This window comes from Anastrepha obliqua, chromosome 1, assembly GCF_027943255.1.
Source record: "Anastrepha obliqua isolate idAnaObli1 chromosome 1, idAnaObli1_1.0, whole genome shotgun sequence".
Lineage (NCBI taxonomy): Eukaryota > Metazoa > Arthropoda > Insecta > Diptera > Tephritidae > Anastrepha > Anastrepha obliqua.
Window position 1 is genome coordinate 141,430,000 of NC_072892.1, and position 18,076 is coordinate 141,448,075.

At 37.8% G+C, this 18,076-nt stretch overlaps 1 protein-coding gene across 2 annotated transcripts in view; it reads left to right on the top strand.

Annotated features, from left to right (window-relative positions):
* LOC129236340 (peroxisomal membrane protein 11C) overlaps positions 1-18,076 on the top strand; it is a 32,621-nt gene that overhangs the window by 11,021 nt on the left and 3,524 nt on the right. For both annotated transcript variants that reach the window (XM_054870680.1, XM_054870679.1), the window contains 2 exons: positions 15,846-16,210; positions 16,282-16,338. In XM_054870680.1, coding sequence (XP_054726655.1) covers positions 15,846-16,210; positions 16,282-16,338 — 422 coding nt within the window. The remainder of the gene's footprint in view (positions 1-15,845; positions 16,211-16,281; positions 16,339-18,076) is intronic.

The window sequence follows — 18,076 nt, forward strand, 5'->3', positions numbered from 1 at the left end:
TAAATGAACCACCCCCTAAAGGCTAAGTAAGCAACTGCTTAGACAAGTAAACAACGAACAAAGAGTAGCACAAAAAAAAAAACAAAAAAAAAACAAAAAAAAAAAACAAAAAAAAAACACAAAAAAAAAAACAAAAAAAAAACTAATAATGGCGATTTCCCAAGACGCTTGATAAAACTATAATATTAAAATAAAATTACGAATATGGGATGAGCACGTACATTAGGGCAGAACAACTATTTTTCGAAGAATGGGGCGGCAGCCCTTGGTCGGGAAAAACCCGAGTCATTCCGGTAACGTTGAACTCGCTGCCATGGGAATGCTCCGTTGGGAGTAGAATACCTCACCAGGGTCTTCTATCTGTCTATGACCACTCTCATCATTCCTGACAAGTGGAAATCAGGGAGAGTGGTTCCACTACTGAAACCTGGGAAACCCGCCAACCAAGGGGGATCCTATCGTCCAATAATTCTTCTTTCCCCAGTAGTGAAGACTCTTGAAGCCCTTCTACTCCCACTCTTTACGAAACACCTGACCCCAGCCTCACACCAGCATGGCTTCCGAAGAGTGCAAACCGCCCCTGCGAGAGGACTGCCCTAGTGGCGTTGGATCTAAAAAAGGCTTTCGACACAGTCAGCCACGCCATGCTACTAGATGGAATTTTACAGTCGACAATTCCGCCAGGGCTGAAGTAGTGGACCGCGAACTGCTTGCGTGGTCGTCATTCGTCGGTGATGTTTCGAGACCAAACATTCAAAGAGAAGGAAAATGAAGCTAGGAGTTCCGCAGGGTGGTGTCCTTTCACCCTTGCTTTTTTAACTTCTACATCTTGAAACTCTCCCAGCCAACAGCGGAAGTCTCTGTGGTCTCCTACGCCGACGACTGCACGATAATGGCGTCGGGCAGTGACATTGATGGCCTATGCTCCAAGGTAAACGATCACCTCGCCTGCCTTTCTCGCTTCTTCACTGCGAGGATTTTACAACTTTCCCCCACTAAATCCACGGCGACCCTCTGGTAACAAGGTGGTGACAAAGGAGGTCAAGTTGCAACTTAAGGTGAAAGTCGATAACACACTAATTCCGACGGTAAACAACCCCAGAATATTGGGAGTTACCTTTGACAGTTTGCTCTCCTTCTCTGCGCACACAACCGCAATTGCCACTAAAGTCCTAAATCGCAACAAGGTCCTCAAATCGCTTGCCGGCAGCACTTGGGGCAAAAACAAAGAATTGTTGCTATCGACATTTAAGGCAATTGCGTCTGTTTGGTCGCCTGGAACCAGTGATACGCAGTGGACGAAGCTACAGACCTGCCAAAACAGTGCCATAAGGACCACGACAAGATGTCTTATGATGTCCACGATACAACACCTACATGACGAGGCCATTATGCTACCTATGAAGGAGTATAACAAACTGCTCAGCAAGCAGTTCCTGCTATGATGCTACCGCAGATCTCACCCATGCAGACACCTGCTTGAGCCTGAGCCACCTCTCAGGCATCTCAGGAGGCACTTCCTCAATTACGCGGACGAGATCCAAGACAAAATAGACCGACAGCTACTGGATCGGACAGTGTACAGACAAACCATCAACGAGATTCATCGGGGGACCCTTACCACCTTCTTAAGCTCCCGACCCCCGAATACCATCATCGGAGTCCAACCACCACCCATCGCAGACGAAAAGCTCCAACTTCCCCGAGAGTCTACTTTTGAACGAGTTTGTGGTTTTGAATCTTGTAGAAAACTATGTAAATTGTGGCAAAAATATAGCAACAGATAATCTTTTTACAAATATACAACTTGCAAAGAAGCTTCTAGCCTAAAATACAAGTCTTGTTGGAATTGTGAAAGGTGAAATTGCCGAAAATAGCTAAAGTTAGAAAAGGTAACAGGGCTCTTTATGGTACTCTACAAAATGTTATTGTTCTAACAATTTAGGCCTCGTAAAAGAGTTCTACTTCTTAGCTCTGAACATAAATCGGTAAATATTGCTTCTAATCGAAAACGAATTCTTGAAACTGTATCGTTTTACAATGAGGCTAAGTTTGAAGTAGATGTAGTTGACCAAATGGCCTATAAATATAGCCTAAAGGAGGGTCACGTAGATGACCTTTGCAGGTATTTTACTATATTTTGGACTTAGCAGCAATCAATTTGTGGATACTACATAAAGAAACTTGTGAAGTAAATTAAAAAAAATGACAAAAAAGTTTGTTCCAATTGTCCGAAGAGCTCTCTAGAGAATATAAATGCTGTAGAAAAGGAGCTTCCCAAAAAGGAGAACCGAAAGCAATGGATTGCACTGCCAAAAACTCAAAAAAAAAAAAACCTTGTGATTGTGCAACAAAATTAGGACGATTTATATCTGCAATGAATGCAACAAATCCATTATGAAATCCATGAAAGTATCGATCAAACAATTTAAAGTGAATGCTCGTTGTCAGGGTGACATTTCACACTAAAATATTCTTTTGCTGTTCTTGCTTGTTCGTTTGTGAGTTACCGTGTGTCATAAATAAAGAGAAAATTCGGTAAATTTTTTTGTGAATGGTGTTTGTGGTGCCGATACTGGAACAGTTAATTACGTGCCCTTTTGTTATTGAATTTCTATTTGATGTTAAAGAAAATGTCGATAAAATCATAGAAATAATCGAAGTTGACCTGTTAGTAGTCGTAGCAACGCCCATGAGCTAAAGATCAACCATAAAACAGTTTTAAAACATTTGTGCAAAAATAATGGATTTATTTTTCCTCAACCAATATTTAACAACGGTAGTTCTAGCGATAAAAGTTAATTGTCTATATATTGGGTATGGGAATAAGTTTCCATCCCTTCTTAGCCAAAGTTTCGAATCATTTAAACAATTAATTAATGCGCGATATTATGTGAAGTATGCGCCATTGGAAGCTACAACTTTATTCCATCCTTCAGGCAGTATACCGATTCCTCTGACGAAAAATTCGAGTTCTTTTGACTTGATCCATTCATTGAGCTAGTTTGCAATGCTCTCGTAAGAAGTGAACCACTCTCCAATAAGGGCTGACTGCATTGGTCGGAACAGATGGTAATCCGAAGCGGCAATGTCTGAGGAATACGGCGGGTGTGGCAAGATTTATAAATTCGGTGCCTCTAAATATTTCTGGACCGATTTAGCAACGTGTGATCTGGAGTTGTCATGCAGCAAAATCAGTTTGTCATGCCTACCGTCCCATTCTATCCGCTTTTCTATGAGATCTCGATTTAAACGCATTAGCCGCAGTCGGTAACGATCGCCAGTGATGGTTTCAGATGGTTTAAGGAGTTCATAGTAGATGAAACCCTTCTGATCCCACCAGATGCACAACATAACCTTTGAAGCATGCATTTTTTTCGCTGTCGATGGGCTTGGTTTACCTAGCAGGCTCCAACATTTTCGACGCTTGGAGTTATCATAATAGATCCATTTTTCATCGCCAGTGATGATGCGATGCAGAAAACCTTGTCTTTTCTGCCGTTCAAGGAGCACCTCACACGTCACCAAACCTCTCTCGATATCCCTCTCCTTCTATTGATGTGGCACCCAGTTAACTGCTTCTGCTCTTTAGACACATCATCAGGGGTTCGGCATGCGTCTTCCAATAATTGTTGTAGTTGAGTATCTTCGAATTTTTTCGGTTCCCCTTCGCGATATTTATCACTCACGTCGAAATTTTCACTTTGGAAGCGTCGAACCACTCTTTACAAGTTGTATTTGATGGAGCGTTATTACGGTAAATATTGATCGATATACGACACGTTTCAGCTGCTCTTTTCTTTGAAAGGTAATAATGAATCATGACTCCTGCAAATGCTGAACGAACGTACACATTTTTGACGTTAGATAAAAAAGGATCTTTACGCCTTAAACGAATGTCAACTACTGCGATCGAGACCTCTCATAACGATATGTGTTTAAAAAGTATCGGGAATTTTGTGTTTTTTCAAAAATTATTATTTTTTTTCATTAATATCAATTTTGTCCCCTTCAAAGTAATCCTCATGAGATATTATGCACTTGTGCCAAAGTTTTTTCCAATCTTCGAAGCACTTTAAAAAATATTTTTTTTTTTTATTTTGTTCAGCTCCTCCTTCGATGCCGTCAATCGTAGCGTAGCATCGTCCTTTCATTAGCCTCTTCAGTTTCGGGAACAAGAAAAAGTCTGCGGCATCATTGGTGTGTTGTTTTTGGTCAAAAAGTCGCGTACAAGCAACTATGTGTGAGCAGGGGCGTTGTCGGCGGATTGCTTCGCGCAAATTGCGCATAACTTGCAGGTAATATTCCTTATTGACCGTTTTACCCTGTGTCAAGAACTCATGATGCACAACGCCTCTGCAATCGAAGAAAATGGTAGGCAAAACTTCTACATTCGACCGAACTTGGTGCGCTTTTTTCGGTCTTGGTTCGTGCGGCAGCTTCCATTGAGATGATTGAGCTGTGGTTTCCACGTCATAACCATAAACCCACGATTCGTCACCAGTTATGACCCTCTGGAGCAAATTTGGGTTTTCGCGAACAGAGTCTAACATCTCAGTAGCAATGTTCATGCGATGCTGCTTTCGGTCGAAATTGAGCAGTTTTGGTACGAATTTTGCGGCCACCCGTCTCATGCCCAAATCATTGAAAAAAATCGAATGGTACGAGCCAATCGATATGTCTAGATCCTCAGCAACTTCTCTAACGGTGATTTGACGATTGGCCAATACCATTTTCTTCACTTCATCAATTTTTTCGTCTATTGTTGAAGTGCTCGGGCGTCCGACACGCTTTTCGTCGTTCACATCTTCTCGGCCTTCTGAGAACATTTTGATTCGTGCTTTGGTCCAAAGTAGCTTCTCCGTATAACACAGTCAACATTCGGAATGCATCCGCGCACTGTCAACAATTAACTGTACATTGAAAATGGCCGAACTCGTCGGCATGAGTGAGAGACATGAGTACTAACATATCGTCACAAAAAAATCGAAATTCGAATATACGTAACCTGCGAAAATTCAAAATAAAGCGTTTTTCAGTAAGAGCGCTTCAACTTTTTTTTTGAATAAAACACAAACGGTTTGACTTTTTTAACTAATTTTTTTTTTATTATCGAGTTTGAACATATACATTTAAGTATGAAATTCGATCATGCAAACCACCGCGTGCACGTTTTACGAAGTCCAATCGTTGAACCCAATTTTCGACCACTCTTTTGCATAAATCGGCCGAAATTCCATCAATTTCGCGTTCAATATTGGCTCTGAGCTCACAAATCGTCGCCGGCTTGTTACTGTAGACCAATGACTTCACATAACCCCAAAGAAAATAGTCTAGAGGCGTCAAATCACACGAGCGCGGAGGCCATTCGACCGGTCCATTTCTGGAAATAATGCGCTCATCGAACTTACTCTTCAATAAATCAATTGTAGCGTGTGCTGTGTGGCTTGTGGCCCCGTCCTGTTGAAACCACATGTCGTCTAAGTCCATACCATTCAATTGCGGCCAAAAATAATCGTTTATCATGTCGCGGTATCGATTTCCATTCACAGTAACGTGGCGATCGTTCTCGTCAACGAAAAAATATGGGCTAATTACGCCGCCGGCATGTAAACCGCACCAAACAGTGATTTTTTCGGGATGCAACGGTGCCTCATGAATCACGTGTGGATTGCTTTCTGCCCAGTAACGCATATTTTGCTTGTTGACAAAGCCATTAAGCCAAAAGTGAGCTTCATCACTGAAGATGATTTTTTGGCCGTAATGCTCTTAAAGTAGCAGCAACAGAACGATTATTTTCATAAAAAATTTGCACGATTTGCAATCGTTGCTCAAGTGTGTAGCGTTCCATGATGAAATGTATACTAATGAAGTTTACAAATGACAAGCGAAAAATAAAAAATATTGCGTCGTTCGCCCTCCCTATCGGAAAAAAGTTAAAGCGTACCTATTGAAAAACGCTATAGTATCAGCAGCGACACCTCTTTTACGAGGGCGGAAACTTATTCCCAAACCCAATAACTGTCTGGACACCTAAGTCTCTTTTTTGACTGCTAATACGCATTTTCAGTTGTCTTCAAACCATTGCCTTGTGTAAACCCAAGGGTAAGGCTGTCGCTAAAGCAATTTTTACCAGGCAAAGTAAAAAATCAAAGTTGTGGAATAACTCTTATCGGCAACGAGAAAAAAAAATTTTTCTCATCTAAAAACTCTTTTGGAATAACTTTTTCGTGAAACTTCATGATACGGACTATTGTAAATTCGAAATAATTTTTATTTTTGGAAAATTTTTGCTCTCGAAAAATTACTCCGCCCTAGTGTATGCACATATAGAGTTGGGTATTTCCCGAGAAAATCCCAATCTCGAGAATCGGGATTTCCCGAAATAACGAAAATTTCAATTCTCGAGATGCGGGATTTCCCGAAAATAATTTTTGAGATTTCTCGAGAATTCTCGAAAATTCGGGAAAAATTCCAAAAAATTAAAAAAAAAAATCTAAAACCAGTGTAAGAGCAATGAATTTCATAAAATATTATTTTTATTAAAGTATATGGTAAATTACATAAAAAAATATTTGAAAATATTACTATTTCAATTATTGCAAACAAAAAAGTGAAACAAAAATAATTACAAAAAAATTCAAAACAAAAATAATTCAAGATTATACTTATTAAAATAGGGGAAAAAAGTGATTGTAAACATTATTTCCCAAAATGGTGTTTTAAAAAACACAGACTGTCAATGGCTTCGTCTGACAATCGCGTACGCTTTTTGGACACAAAATTACCCGCTGTAGAAAAATTCCTCTCATTTTGAGTCGATGTTGGCTTAACAGTGTTAAAAGCTCCGATCAGTCTCTCAACTTTTTGTGTTTTCTCTCCAGTTTTTTCATATAGTTTTAGCACGTTTCTAAGCGACGAAAACATCTGGTTCGCCGCATGTTGCGCAATGTCTGCTTTCGGTTTTGAGCATTGCTGAACGTATTTTTCAAGCTGTTTCGCCATGTCTTCTTCATCCACGTTGTTGGTTGCAAATACGTCATCATCGTCAGAACTAGACACTGCTTGGTCTTCTTGAATGCTCGTAGAAAATATACGAACCAAGTAGTGGAAAAATATACTTTTTCAGCGGGACATGATTCCTGAATGCGAACCAGGCCAAGGTTGTCAGATTGTCCATCGTCATAATATATATGGATGTTCATGTAACGTCGGTTTCGCACGCTTGTCCACTCGTCGATGCTCAAGCTGAACTTACGCTGTGCAGATTTAAAATTTTCAATTTTGATCTTCAAATCGCTTTTTATTTTCGTGCAGTACTTCATAACCAAACCCAGAACAGCTTTGTGACACTTTGGAAGATGAAATCCTAAGCGGCTGATACTATATTATTACGAATGAACTCACTTTTTGTTATCGCGTTTATTGGAATTCCATCTTTTGCAGCCAATTTTGCAACAATTTGTTCAAGCGATTCAGGCGAGGAAAAAGTATTGAAAAAGTTGTGAAGAGTTCGGGTCTTCTTGGCTGGTGGCTGTTCTTTTGGAGCCTCATGTTCCCTTCGCTTCATGTTGTGTATCCTCTCCATGTGACGGTGAAGTCCAGATGTTGACGATGTCTTGCATTTAATGATTTTATTGCATTTCAAACATGTTGCTTCGTCGTCAAATGGCTTGAAAAGCTGCCACACTTGGTCGTATACGTATTCTGAACTCATGATTTTTAATGCTAAAAATTCAAAATTTGTTTTAAATTTTGTTTTTTAAAGGAAGTAACTAACCGGTAGTCACAGTCAACGATACGTCGATTAAAAACTTAAAAATAAGTAATATTTGGACCACAAAATATTTTATTATACGGTGTATAATTTATACTTAATCAGTCACAAATGAAATGCACCCGCTCACTACAAAAAATAAATTTGCAAACGTCGTCTGTGCAGTCTGCGAACAAATTGAAATTGCTTGACTATTTTCAAAGCATTTCTAATTGCTTAACTGCTGCTACATAAAAGAAACACATAAAACTAAACTTCATTAGCTTGATGTTACAGTACTTCCCCTCGACATAGCATAGCAACGCATCTAGCATTTACTCTGTAGTCACCCTAAAACAAAAAAAAAAAAAAACAAACATACAAATGGAACAGTTATACTGTTGTGGCTTTTCACATAGCAATTGAAACTATGGTGTGAATTGTATGTGATTCTGCGAAACAGTATGTAGTGTGCGCTTCTTTGTAACATAATGGCCGTTACAGTTTGGTGTTTCCAGGTATTAATCATATGTATGTGTATTCTTTTACTTTTGAAAGAATTGGTTTTTCTCTTAATATTTGACAACAAAAATTTAAAAAAAAAAATGGATTTCTCGAGAAATCTTGAAACATTCTCGAGATTCGGGATTTCCCGAAATGCTAAAAATTTCAATTCTCGAGATTCGGGATGGAAAAATATCGAGAATTTCTCGAGAATTCCCGTCGGGAAATTCCCGAAACCCAACTCTATGCACATACATATATATGTATTTTTTCATCTATCGAAAGAGAAAACGCGCGCATTCTAGTTTACGTTTTTGCACAACCCAAGGTATTTACTGCCGACTGACTCGTAATTTCGCTGAACGGAAACAACCTGTCTACGAGTTTTTCTCTTATCACATCGTGTCACTAACGTTAAAGGCGTTGAATGCATATAACTCACTTATTTTGACACTTTCTTCTTGTTTTTGTTTTTTTATGAACTCTTTGATGTATGTATGTATGTATGTACTATAAGTAGTTCAAGCAACAAAATATGATTTAAAAGATAGCGTATTCCGATCACATCCATACATACATATGTACATACCCACGTGCTAATTGAATTGCGATAAAGTCCGGCAATAAAGTCTCCATATTACATACATACATACAGATGTCTTAATAGAATTGCGCTAAATTACGGCAATAATTTTACTTAGTATCCAATAGTAAGAGACGTGTATGAATTCATATTGAGATGGATTGACGTTCTTATGTCTACATATTAAGTTTGCGGCCGCCGTATTCGAATGGTTTGAGCGTGAGTACGATTCGGCAGGTACTGGGCTCGAAACCCACTGTGGACATGAAACACCAAATGATGGAAAATGTTTTTTCTAATTCCGGCCGCTTCAAGTAAATATTTGCATGATGTTTGCTTGCTTTAAAATACTACAAAACAGATGCCACTACCAATCATTTCGTTGAATTTCAAATTAAGACAAATTTTATCAAAACAAATGTTTTATCAAAACAATATTTATTAACCTTCGAGGTACTAAAGAAACTGAATTATTTTCTTAGAAAAATTTTCCATTTGTACAAATAATTAGTTTCTTAGACTGGCAAGGAATTCGCGTCTACTGAATTTGAGAGCCATTGCGTGGGCGTTATCAAGTTCGAAATGTTGTTTTTTAGCCATTCTTGCTTGCTTCCGCTTCCGCGCACTTGTAAACAATACTCTGCACTGTCATTTAGCCAATTAACAGACAGCTGATGCCTGGGCGTAAGCGGTCTGAAGTTGGTTACACTTCGAGTCCCGGACCCTGTAAGTATACCTATCTGCGCTTACCAAAACACAAAAAACAAAAACAAAAAAAAAACGCTCATTGGCAGTTTTCTATGATCCGTAGAGAGATTTGGCATCACTGTTTAGCAAATACCAAATGAATATTTATTGAAGTAAATTACGAAGTGAAAAATGCAAGCTTAAGAAAAGTTTTTAATTAATAGAGAAGAGTATATTGAGCTTTTTCATGGCAGAAATACACTGGAGGTTTGCTATGACCTACCAAGGGGCAACCACTACTAGTCTGTTTTTTAGCCATTCTTGGTTCACTCGAGTTTTGTGAGTCGGTTCCGAGTTCTGTTGAAACGTCCATGGCCTCCCACGGAAATGTTTGTCTGCCGACGGCTTCAAAGCAACCTTCGCATTTACCTTGACGCCAGGCTCGAGAGGAGAGCTCCCATTTGTGATCCAGCAGCCCAAACCATTACCTCTGACGGGTGCTGCCTCCTGGTGGTCAATCGATGACTCAAATTCTCGTATGAATGTCGGACCAAATAAACCCTATCGTTTTGAGAGCTTACGAATTGCTCAATTTGAAAAATTTTCTCGTTTGAAATGTTCAGAAATGTTCAGACCCTGTAAATAAAATGGTTGGCGCCGAAGAAAAGAGGTTTGTAGACTTAATTCTAATAAAATTTTTGTTAGATTTTATTAATTATGCATTCATATTATAGAAGCAAGCGTATGCCCATAGACACTTTGGTCTGTTATTGCTTATTATAAAATCTAATATCGAATTTTTTTTATGTTTTTTATGTTACTTTAAACTTTTATTTTATGTGCTTGTATAAGTATACTCGTATATTTAACAAAAAAAAACCATTTAAATGCCAGTTACGATTAGGCTATGCCATATAGAACATTAGCTTAAGTTTATATGGAAGTGATTGGTAAATGATTTTTTGGTCACTAGTCTCCCCGGCAATTCTTCAATAAGTTACATACATATATGTATGAGATACGCAAACGTAAACTAAGTCGTGCGGCTGCTGCTGTCGCAATAGTTGATAGGGGAGGAGCAATAGCATGTCATTCAAAAGTTTCTAGGTTCAATTCTTGGGGCGCAGTGCACTTGCGGATGGTAGTCATGTAACAACACATTTGGGTACGGCGGCCGCCATAATAATTATGAAATTTTATGAAACCACGAAAAATTCCTCAAATCCCACACCCGACTCAAAGCAAAAACTCAGCATTTCAGAACCCAAAGTCAAATTTTAATGTATTTGGAAAGGTGCATATATTCATTAAAGATGAAGATTTCCACATAAATAAAAGTAGTACCAATATATGTATATGAAGATATGATAGTTTACCTAAACCCCTTTTACTTAATCCTAACCACTATTAATTCGTTCTAATACGATTTGTTTATGAGAACTCGGTTGTGCACTCGGTTGGAAAATTCTAAGCATACCACAATTTTTTTATGTAATTATAGTTCAATTCCCTGGTATGCCACCTATATCAAATGAGTGCGGAAATATTGTGCTATCTCGTTAAGAGACGCCCGGCATTTGATGCGAGCAATGATGGAATTAGCGACAACCCCACCAAGAGATTTTATCGCCGCTTGGCTATCCGAGTATACAGGGTTGGCCATATTAAACTGACCCATGTGATTATTAAAAAAATATGGAAAAAGAAACATTTTTTTGTGTTTCATTGTGAAAAACATTTAATTTAGTTCAAGGAGATTCGTTTACATCACTTTTTGAATATGATATCGCGCAAGTGGTCGCCCTTAGCTCGTATAGCGTAATGTGCCCGTTTTTCGGCGTTTTCCATAGTTTTGGCCAGCGTCTCGGCCGATATGGCGGCTATTTCCCGTCGGATATTGGCCTTAAGTGCGCCTAGTGTCTTTGGCTTGTTGACGTAAACCTTAGATTTCAAATAGCCCCAAAGAAAAAAGTCCGGTGGCGTCAAATCCGGTGATCGTGGCGGCCAGTCAAAATCGCCGCTTTTTGATATCAAACGGCCAGGGAACAAAGTCTTCAATAAGTTGACGGTGGCTCGTGCTGTGTGTGGTGGTGCGCCATCTTGCTGAAACCAGAAGTGCTCCATACCATTTTCACGAACAATCGGCATCACAAAATCGGTTATCATGGCCCGATAACGCTCTTGATTGACGGTCAATGGTTGGTGTTGACCATTTTCAAAGAAGAACGGCCCAATGACCATATCAGCGCAAATGCCACACCAGACTGTAACTTTTTGGTCGTGGAGAGGTACCTCTTCAATAATTTGAGGGTTTTCAGTGGCGTAGAAACGGCAATTTTGCTTATTTACGGTTCCGTTCAAGGAGAAATGGGCCTCATCACTCATAATGATTTGATGCCAAAAATCCTCATCAGTTTGGGCCATTCGGACGACAAAATTGGCATATTCCAAGCGACGAGGCTTATCGGCCGGCAACAGTTGTTGATTTAGTTGTATTTTGTACGGGAATATCCCCAAATCCAAACGAATGATACGTCGTAGAGTGGTCCGAGGGATGTCCAACTGAGCAGAACGACGATTACCTGACGTTCGCGGCGATGACTCGATACTGGCTCGTACGGCCGCGATATTTTCGTTAGATCGTCTTGGCCGCTTTTTATTTGGACGTCGGGTATTAGCCACAGTGCCGGAAGACAAAAATCTTTTGTGCATTTGCTTGATTGCGTTCTTTGACGGCGCACTTTTCACTTTATTTTTTTTTCTCCACGCACGTTGCGTTTTTACAATCGAGAAGGAATTTTGAATGTACAGCTGAACAATTTCAGCGCGTTCTATTGGGGTGTACTGTTTCATGGTATAAATCTCCCTCGACTGACGCTTCCAACGCGGTATGTCATTAGCTGATCTGAAATTACAGTAAAAAGTTATAGGGTTACTCAATGGGTCAGTTTAATATGGCCAACCCTGTATATAGATTTCTCTAAAGATAGTCACATTTTTGCCTAGGTTAGGTTAGGTTATCGTGGTAGTCGGTCTGTACGACCAACTTACTAAGACCTTACAGGTCCTTGCAAGTTGACGGGAACCGCATTTGTTTTTCTTCGTGGAACCATTTTGTGGCTCTTATGAAGCGCAGGATTGGTCTCATCCCCACGCCAGACAGTTCTGTAAGAGAATTGAAAAAGTATTTCCGAGGAAATTTGTTCTAATTTTAGCTAAGGCTGGACAATTGCAAAGGAAGTGCTCATCTGTACAACTTTTACAATATTCACTTCTAGTCTCAAGGAATGCCTGCCAAACATAGGTGGGCACTTTGCAGTAACAGTAAAAATGCAGTAAATATAATATTTTACTGATATTGCAATTTAATTTTCATTACCAGTAAACTTTTACTGGTTACTGAAAAAAATTTGGAGTAAAAATATTTTTTTACTGATTACTGAAAAAAAATTTCAGTAAAAATATTTTTTTACTAATTACTGAAAAAAATTGCAGTAAAAATATTTTTTTAATGATTACTGAAAAAAATTGCAGTAAAAATATTTTTTTACTGATTACTGAAAAAAATTGCAGTAAAAATACTGTTAATATAATTTGATTTGCTATTAGCTATTAGCCTTTCTTAACACAAGCATTTCAAAATTTGCATCGCTGAGTTTTTGCCTTCTGGACCGATTTACAATTCCAGCGAATGAAAACAACCGTTCTACAGGTGCAGATGACGGTAATGGGGTATTATATTTTAAAAATACGTTTTTAATAGCCTGATATTTATTTAGGCAACTTGTTGTTTCTTCTCGTTCGGCCAGGTATAAGAGCGTTTCTTGAAGATAATTTTCCGAGTCAGTGGAACCACATTGTATGCTAATATCTATTTAAGTAAATATATGCGTAAAACAAATATTTAATTGAAAACCAAGTGTAAAAAGTTTACCATTACTTCATCCCCGAAGTCAAACAATGTTTTTTGAGGGGGTTGAGGTAGAATACGCGTTTTGGCACAGGCTACTTTTCCATACTTGACCACATAAGTGTTCAACATTTTTTTAACTTCCTGTTTGCGTTTTAGCTGTTTCTAAAAGAGCTTTCACAAATCGCAACTTAATGTCAGGGACAGAAATAGCGGCATTAACAGCATCCCAAGCGTCAGGCTGAATCAGGAAGTACTTTTCAAATCTTTTAAGCAATGCTTCATGCATTTTTTTGCTACTTTCGGTTAAATACTTAAAACTTTTAGGCTCCAAACGACGCATTTTTATTCTTAAGGACACTATAGTGGGTATGAAATAACCAAAATACATGGTCTTTTCACCCTGAAGGAAGTCGATTGCTTCTGCAATAGGTTTAATAAGCTTTACGTATTCCTCTAAGTACTCAAGCTCACCACTGAGAATGGTAGGAATTTTTAAACGGAAACACAATTCCGCTAAATTGGTTTTGTGCTCCAGTAACTTATTTACGGAATCATAAAGCGAGTTCCACCTTGTTATGCATGGAGTTATTAAATTCGCATTTATCACTCCATTAACTACTTCTGCAGATTTCGGTCTATTGCATTTATTCCAAAGTTGTGTGCATCTGTGCAGTAAGAAAATATGTATATTAAATATAAAAAATTTCAATTAAATTGAAGGATTTTTTACTTTTGGAAAGAAAGAAAATAAGAGAAACCAAAAAAAAAGAATTATTGAGTACATAAATGATTGAATTTCGTGATGAGAGTGTATTACATTTTGACTTCCCATAAACAGTAAATATTATACTGATAATGCAAATCAAATTATATTATCAGTAATTTTACTGCAATTTTTTTCAGTAATCAGTAAAAAAATATTTTTACTGCAAATTTTTTTCAGTAATCAGTAAAAAAATATTTTTACTCCAATTTTTTTCAGTAATCAGTAAAAAAATATTTTTAATGCAAATTTTTTTTTAGTAATCAGTAAAAAAATATTTTTACTGCAATTTTTTCAGTAATCAGTAAAAGTTTACTGGTAATGCAAATTAAACTTCATTATCAGTAAAATTTTACTGATTACTGCTATTTGTAATGCAGTAAGTTTATAATGCAGTGTGCCCACCTATGCTGCCAAATAACCAATGACTAGTTCTACAAGCCACGACCTTCGAGATATCCTCTCTTGAGAGGCTAAGCAGTTCCTTTGTATTTTTCCATAGTAGCCTAGCTGTTACGCAAGTGTCTTCATCTCTTCATGCCCTATTGACCTCTTGGACTCTTGGATAATGTTATTCTTAATTATTAATTTGGTCGTACCTTTCCTGGCTAGCTCATCGGCTTTACAATTTCCCTCAAATAAGGCTGCCCTTGAATACGGCACTAATATCACTTAGAACTGCCCGGCGTTTCCGTGCAACGTTTGATCTTAGTATAGCCGCATTATTTGATTTAATGATCACCTGGAGTTTTGTTACGCCACGCGTATTTAGATACGTAGCCACTTCTTGTATAACTAGAACTTTTGCCTGATGGGCGCTGCAGTAGTCTGGTAGTCGCACGGATAGTTCCTTCGAAATTATTCCATAGCCAACCTTATCGTCTAGCTTTGGCACCATTTGTATAGATATCGAATTCCCCCTCTTCTCCATGGTCTTAGTGTCTGCCACTCTCTCCTTGACGGTATGTCATTTCGTCATTTTTGCCTAACAAGACAGCTACCTCATTAATGGCTAGTGATTAGGAAAACGAGCCGAAACGCTTGCTGTTGTTGGCTTCTTCTCGACCCACTAATAATAAATAAAAACAAACAAAGCTAAGCGATTAAGTGATTAGGCCATCATAAGGTGTATCGCGTGCATTGCGCTTCATGACACTTTGGGAGGTCTAATCAGCACTCAAGAGTAGACGAATTGTTTATTTTGTTTACTAAGCGGCTTAGAGCTTATACATTCGTAAAACAAGAAAAAAGAAAGAAATTAAAAATCAATTACACGAGGCTATACTTTGGAATTCCAGTAATGAGTAAATGTGGGGGTTTCCTCAAGCAGCGCTATAAAAACAATAACTTGGCGCGCTTTTGCCCTCTCATTATCTATTTGTCATATAAAACCCAGCGCATAGATAGCAATACAACTGTGCTTTATTTTTCAACACTTTTATTTGTTGCATTTAACTTCGAAGTCATGCCGTAGTTTATTTTTAAAAGTATTTTCAAAGCCGACAATACTTGAGCTGTTAATAGCAATAAAGTGTTAATTAAACAATTGGTTTCTGTATTGTAAACATTCGCTTATTAGCTCTACTTATTTTCCTTATCAGTGTACGAGTATGCAATTAAATCTGGCAATCTTTTACAGGTGATGAAGGCACTGTGCTACAGCGCCAAACTGATCGCCGGCTATCATTCCAGCCGTAACCCAGAGCTGGCGAAACGTTATGCCATTACCAGTTCACGTATTTCGGGCGCGCGCGCCACCCTTCGCCTCATCGATGACATCCCCATGATACAATACGCCTTGGAGTATGGCTTGGGCACAGCGGAGCCAGATCGACTAATGGCGGTGCTGGGAGTTTCAGCAAATATTGTGGATTTGCTTTTTTACCCGGTTGAGAAAATTTGCTGGCTATCGGAACACAATATTATCGATGTTAAGAATGCAGATGCCTGGGATGTGCTTAACTCTTCTTTTTGGGTACTTTCCGTTTACTTGAATTTGATGAGGTACTTTGAATTGATTTTGATAATTTGATTTAAATAGCTGCATTTACATAATTTTTATTCTTCGCTTTCAGAACATTGCGAAGTTACTCGCTAAATCAACAGAAGTTTAATGAGGTGAATGTTGCTAAGTGAGTAGAGAATGCAGTGTAAATAATAATTTAATAATATAATTAAATAATCCAATTATATTCACTGCAAGGTGGTGTAAAATTAATCATTAATTCTGTTTTTGTTGATCAAAGATAATAAAAAAAGATCATAAAAAAATATGATTAAAAAATTTTTTTGAGTGATGGAAATCTTTATTCACTCTATTGCTTGTTTGTTTGTAAACTGCAGCTGCAATTCACTCGTGTTAAATGAGATTGGCGCACGACGCTATTTGCAAAAATTGTAAATCTTCCGATAGGGTGACTAATTTTGCGCCACCCTATATATATGTACATACATTAAAATTATTGAATATTAAGTGGGATATTATTTTGGCATTAAAAATTTTAAAATTTTAGAATATTATTTTTGAAATCTACGAGAGAGCACTTAGTTATATACAGTGTTGGAAAAAATAATAGAAACGACAATCACTCCATATTTCATATACAATTTTTAGTTTGTAAGTATGTACCTATTTATGCAGTTACACACTGTGTAATACTGCTTGATAACGGTACTTTATTTTGTCTTGTTTTTATGTGTATAATCGCAAATATTTAGGCTCAGTATTCTTTTTGGTGCAGAACCGCGTGTTTTAGTTGGAAAAAAAAAATAGAAACGTTTCGGAAAAATTTGAATAGCTACAGTTAAAATTAATAATATACTCTTATTTTTAAACTGTTCTATATTTTGTTGGAAAAGTATGTAAAAAATTATATTTATTATTGTCTTGTTCATAAAGTATTTCTTATCTTATGAATATTGCATTCAGAATGGGACGTGGTAAACACTGTATTGTTAATGAAAGAGAAATTATAAAAAAAATAAAAAGTGATGACCTTTCTATGTCACGGATTGCCGATTTAATGAAATGTTAAAAAAAGGTGTTTTCTGCGATTAATTTTAAAATTACAGAGGAAAAACGAGGACGAAAGCGCGCAAACTTCAAAGAAGTTTGACCAACTGCTTATACGAGAATCGAAAAAAAAAACCATTTTTATCCTCAAAAGAATTGAAAAATGTTTTACAAGCGCCAGTAAGCAGTCAAACAATCCGAAATAGATTATTATCTGGGGGATTAAAGGCCTATAGTGCAAGAAAAGTACCATACCTTAGCAGAAAAAACATAACCTGCAGATTATCGTTTGCAAAGAAACATCTACTGCGCGCAAATTGAAAAAACGTATTAAGGTCAGATGAAACAAAGATTAATTTGTTTGGGTCTGATGGCAAGGTACATGTAAGACGACCTAAAAACTCTGCATACGATCCAAAGCACATGTTGAAGACCGTGAAGCGTGGAGGTGGTAATATACTACTTTGGGGATGTTTTTCGTCGGCAGGAGTTGGTCCTTTATTCTGGATTAAAGATAAGATGTGCGCTGCGGACTACGTAAATATTTTAAATAATGTCATGCTTCCATATGTCAAAGAAGAAATGCCATTGATTTGGGAGTTTCAACAAGATAACGACCCAAAACACTCCTCTAAACAGGCGAAGAAATGGTTCCAGGATAACAATGTAAAGTTAGTAGAATGGCCTTCACAATCCCCGGACTTGAATCCAATAGAGCACCTTTGGGGCATTCTGAAGAAGAGAATTGCCGCTTATAAGGCAAAAAATAAAGCAGATTTGTGGGAAAAAGTCCAGGCAGAATGGTTTAGTATAAACCCATCAGTTTGTGCCAAGTTAGTGGACTCAATAAGCCGGCG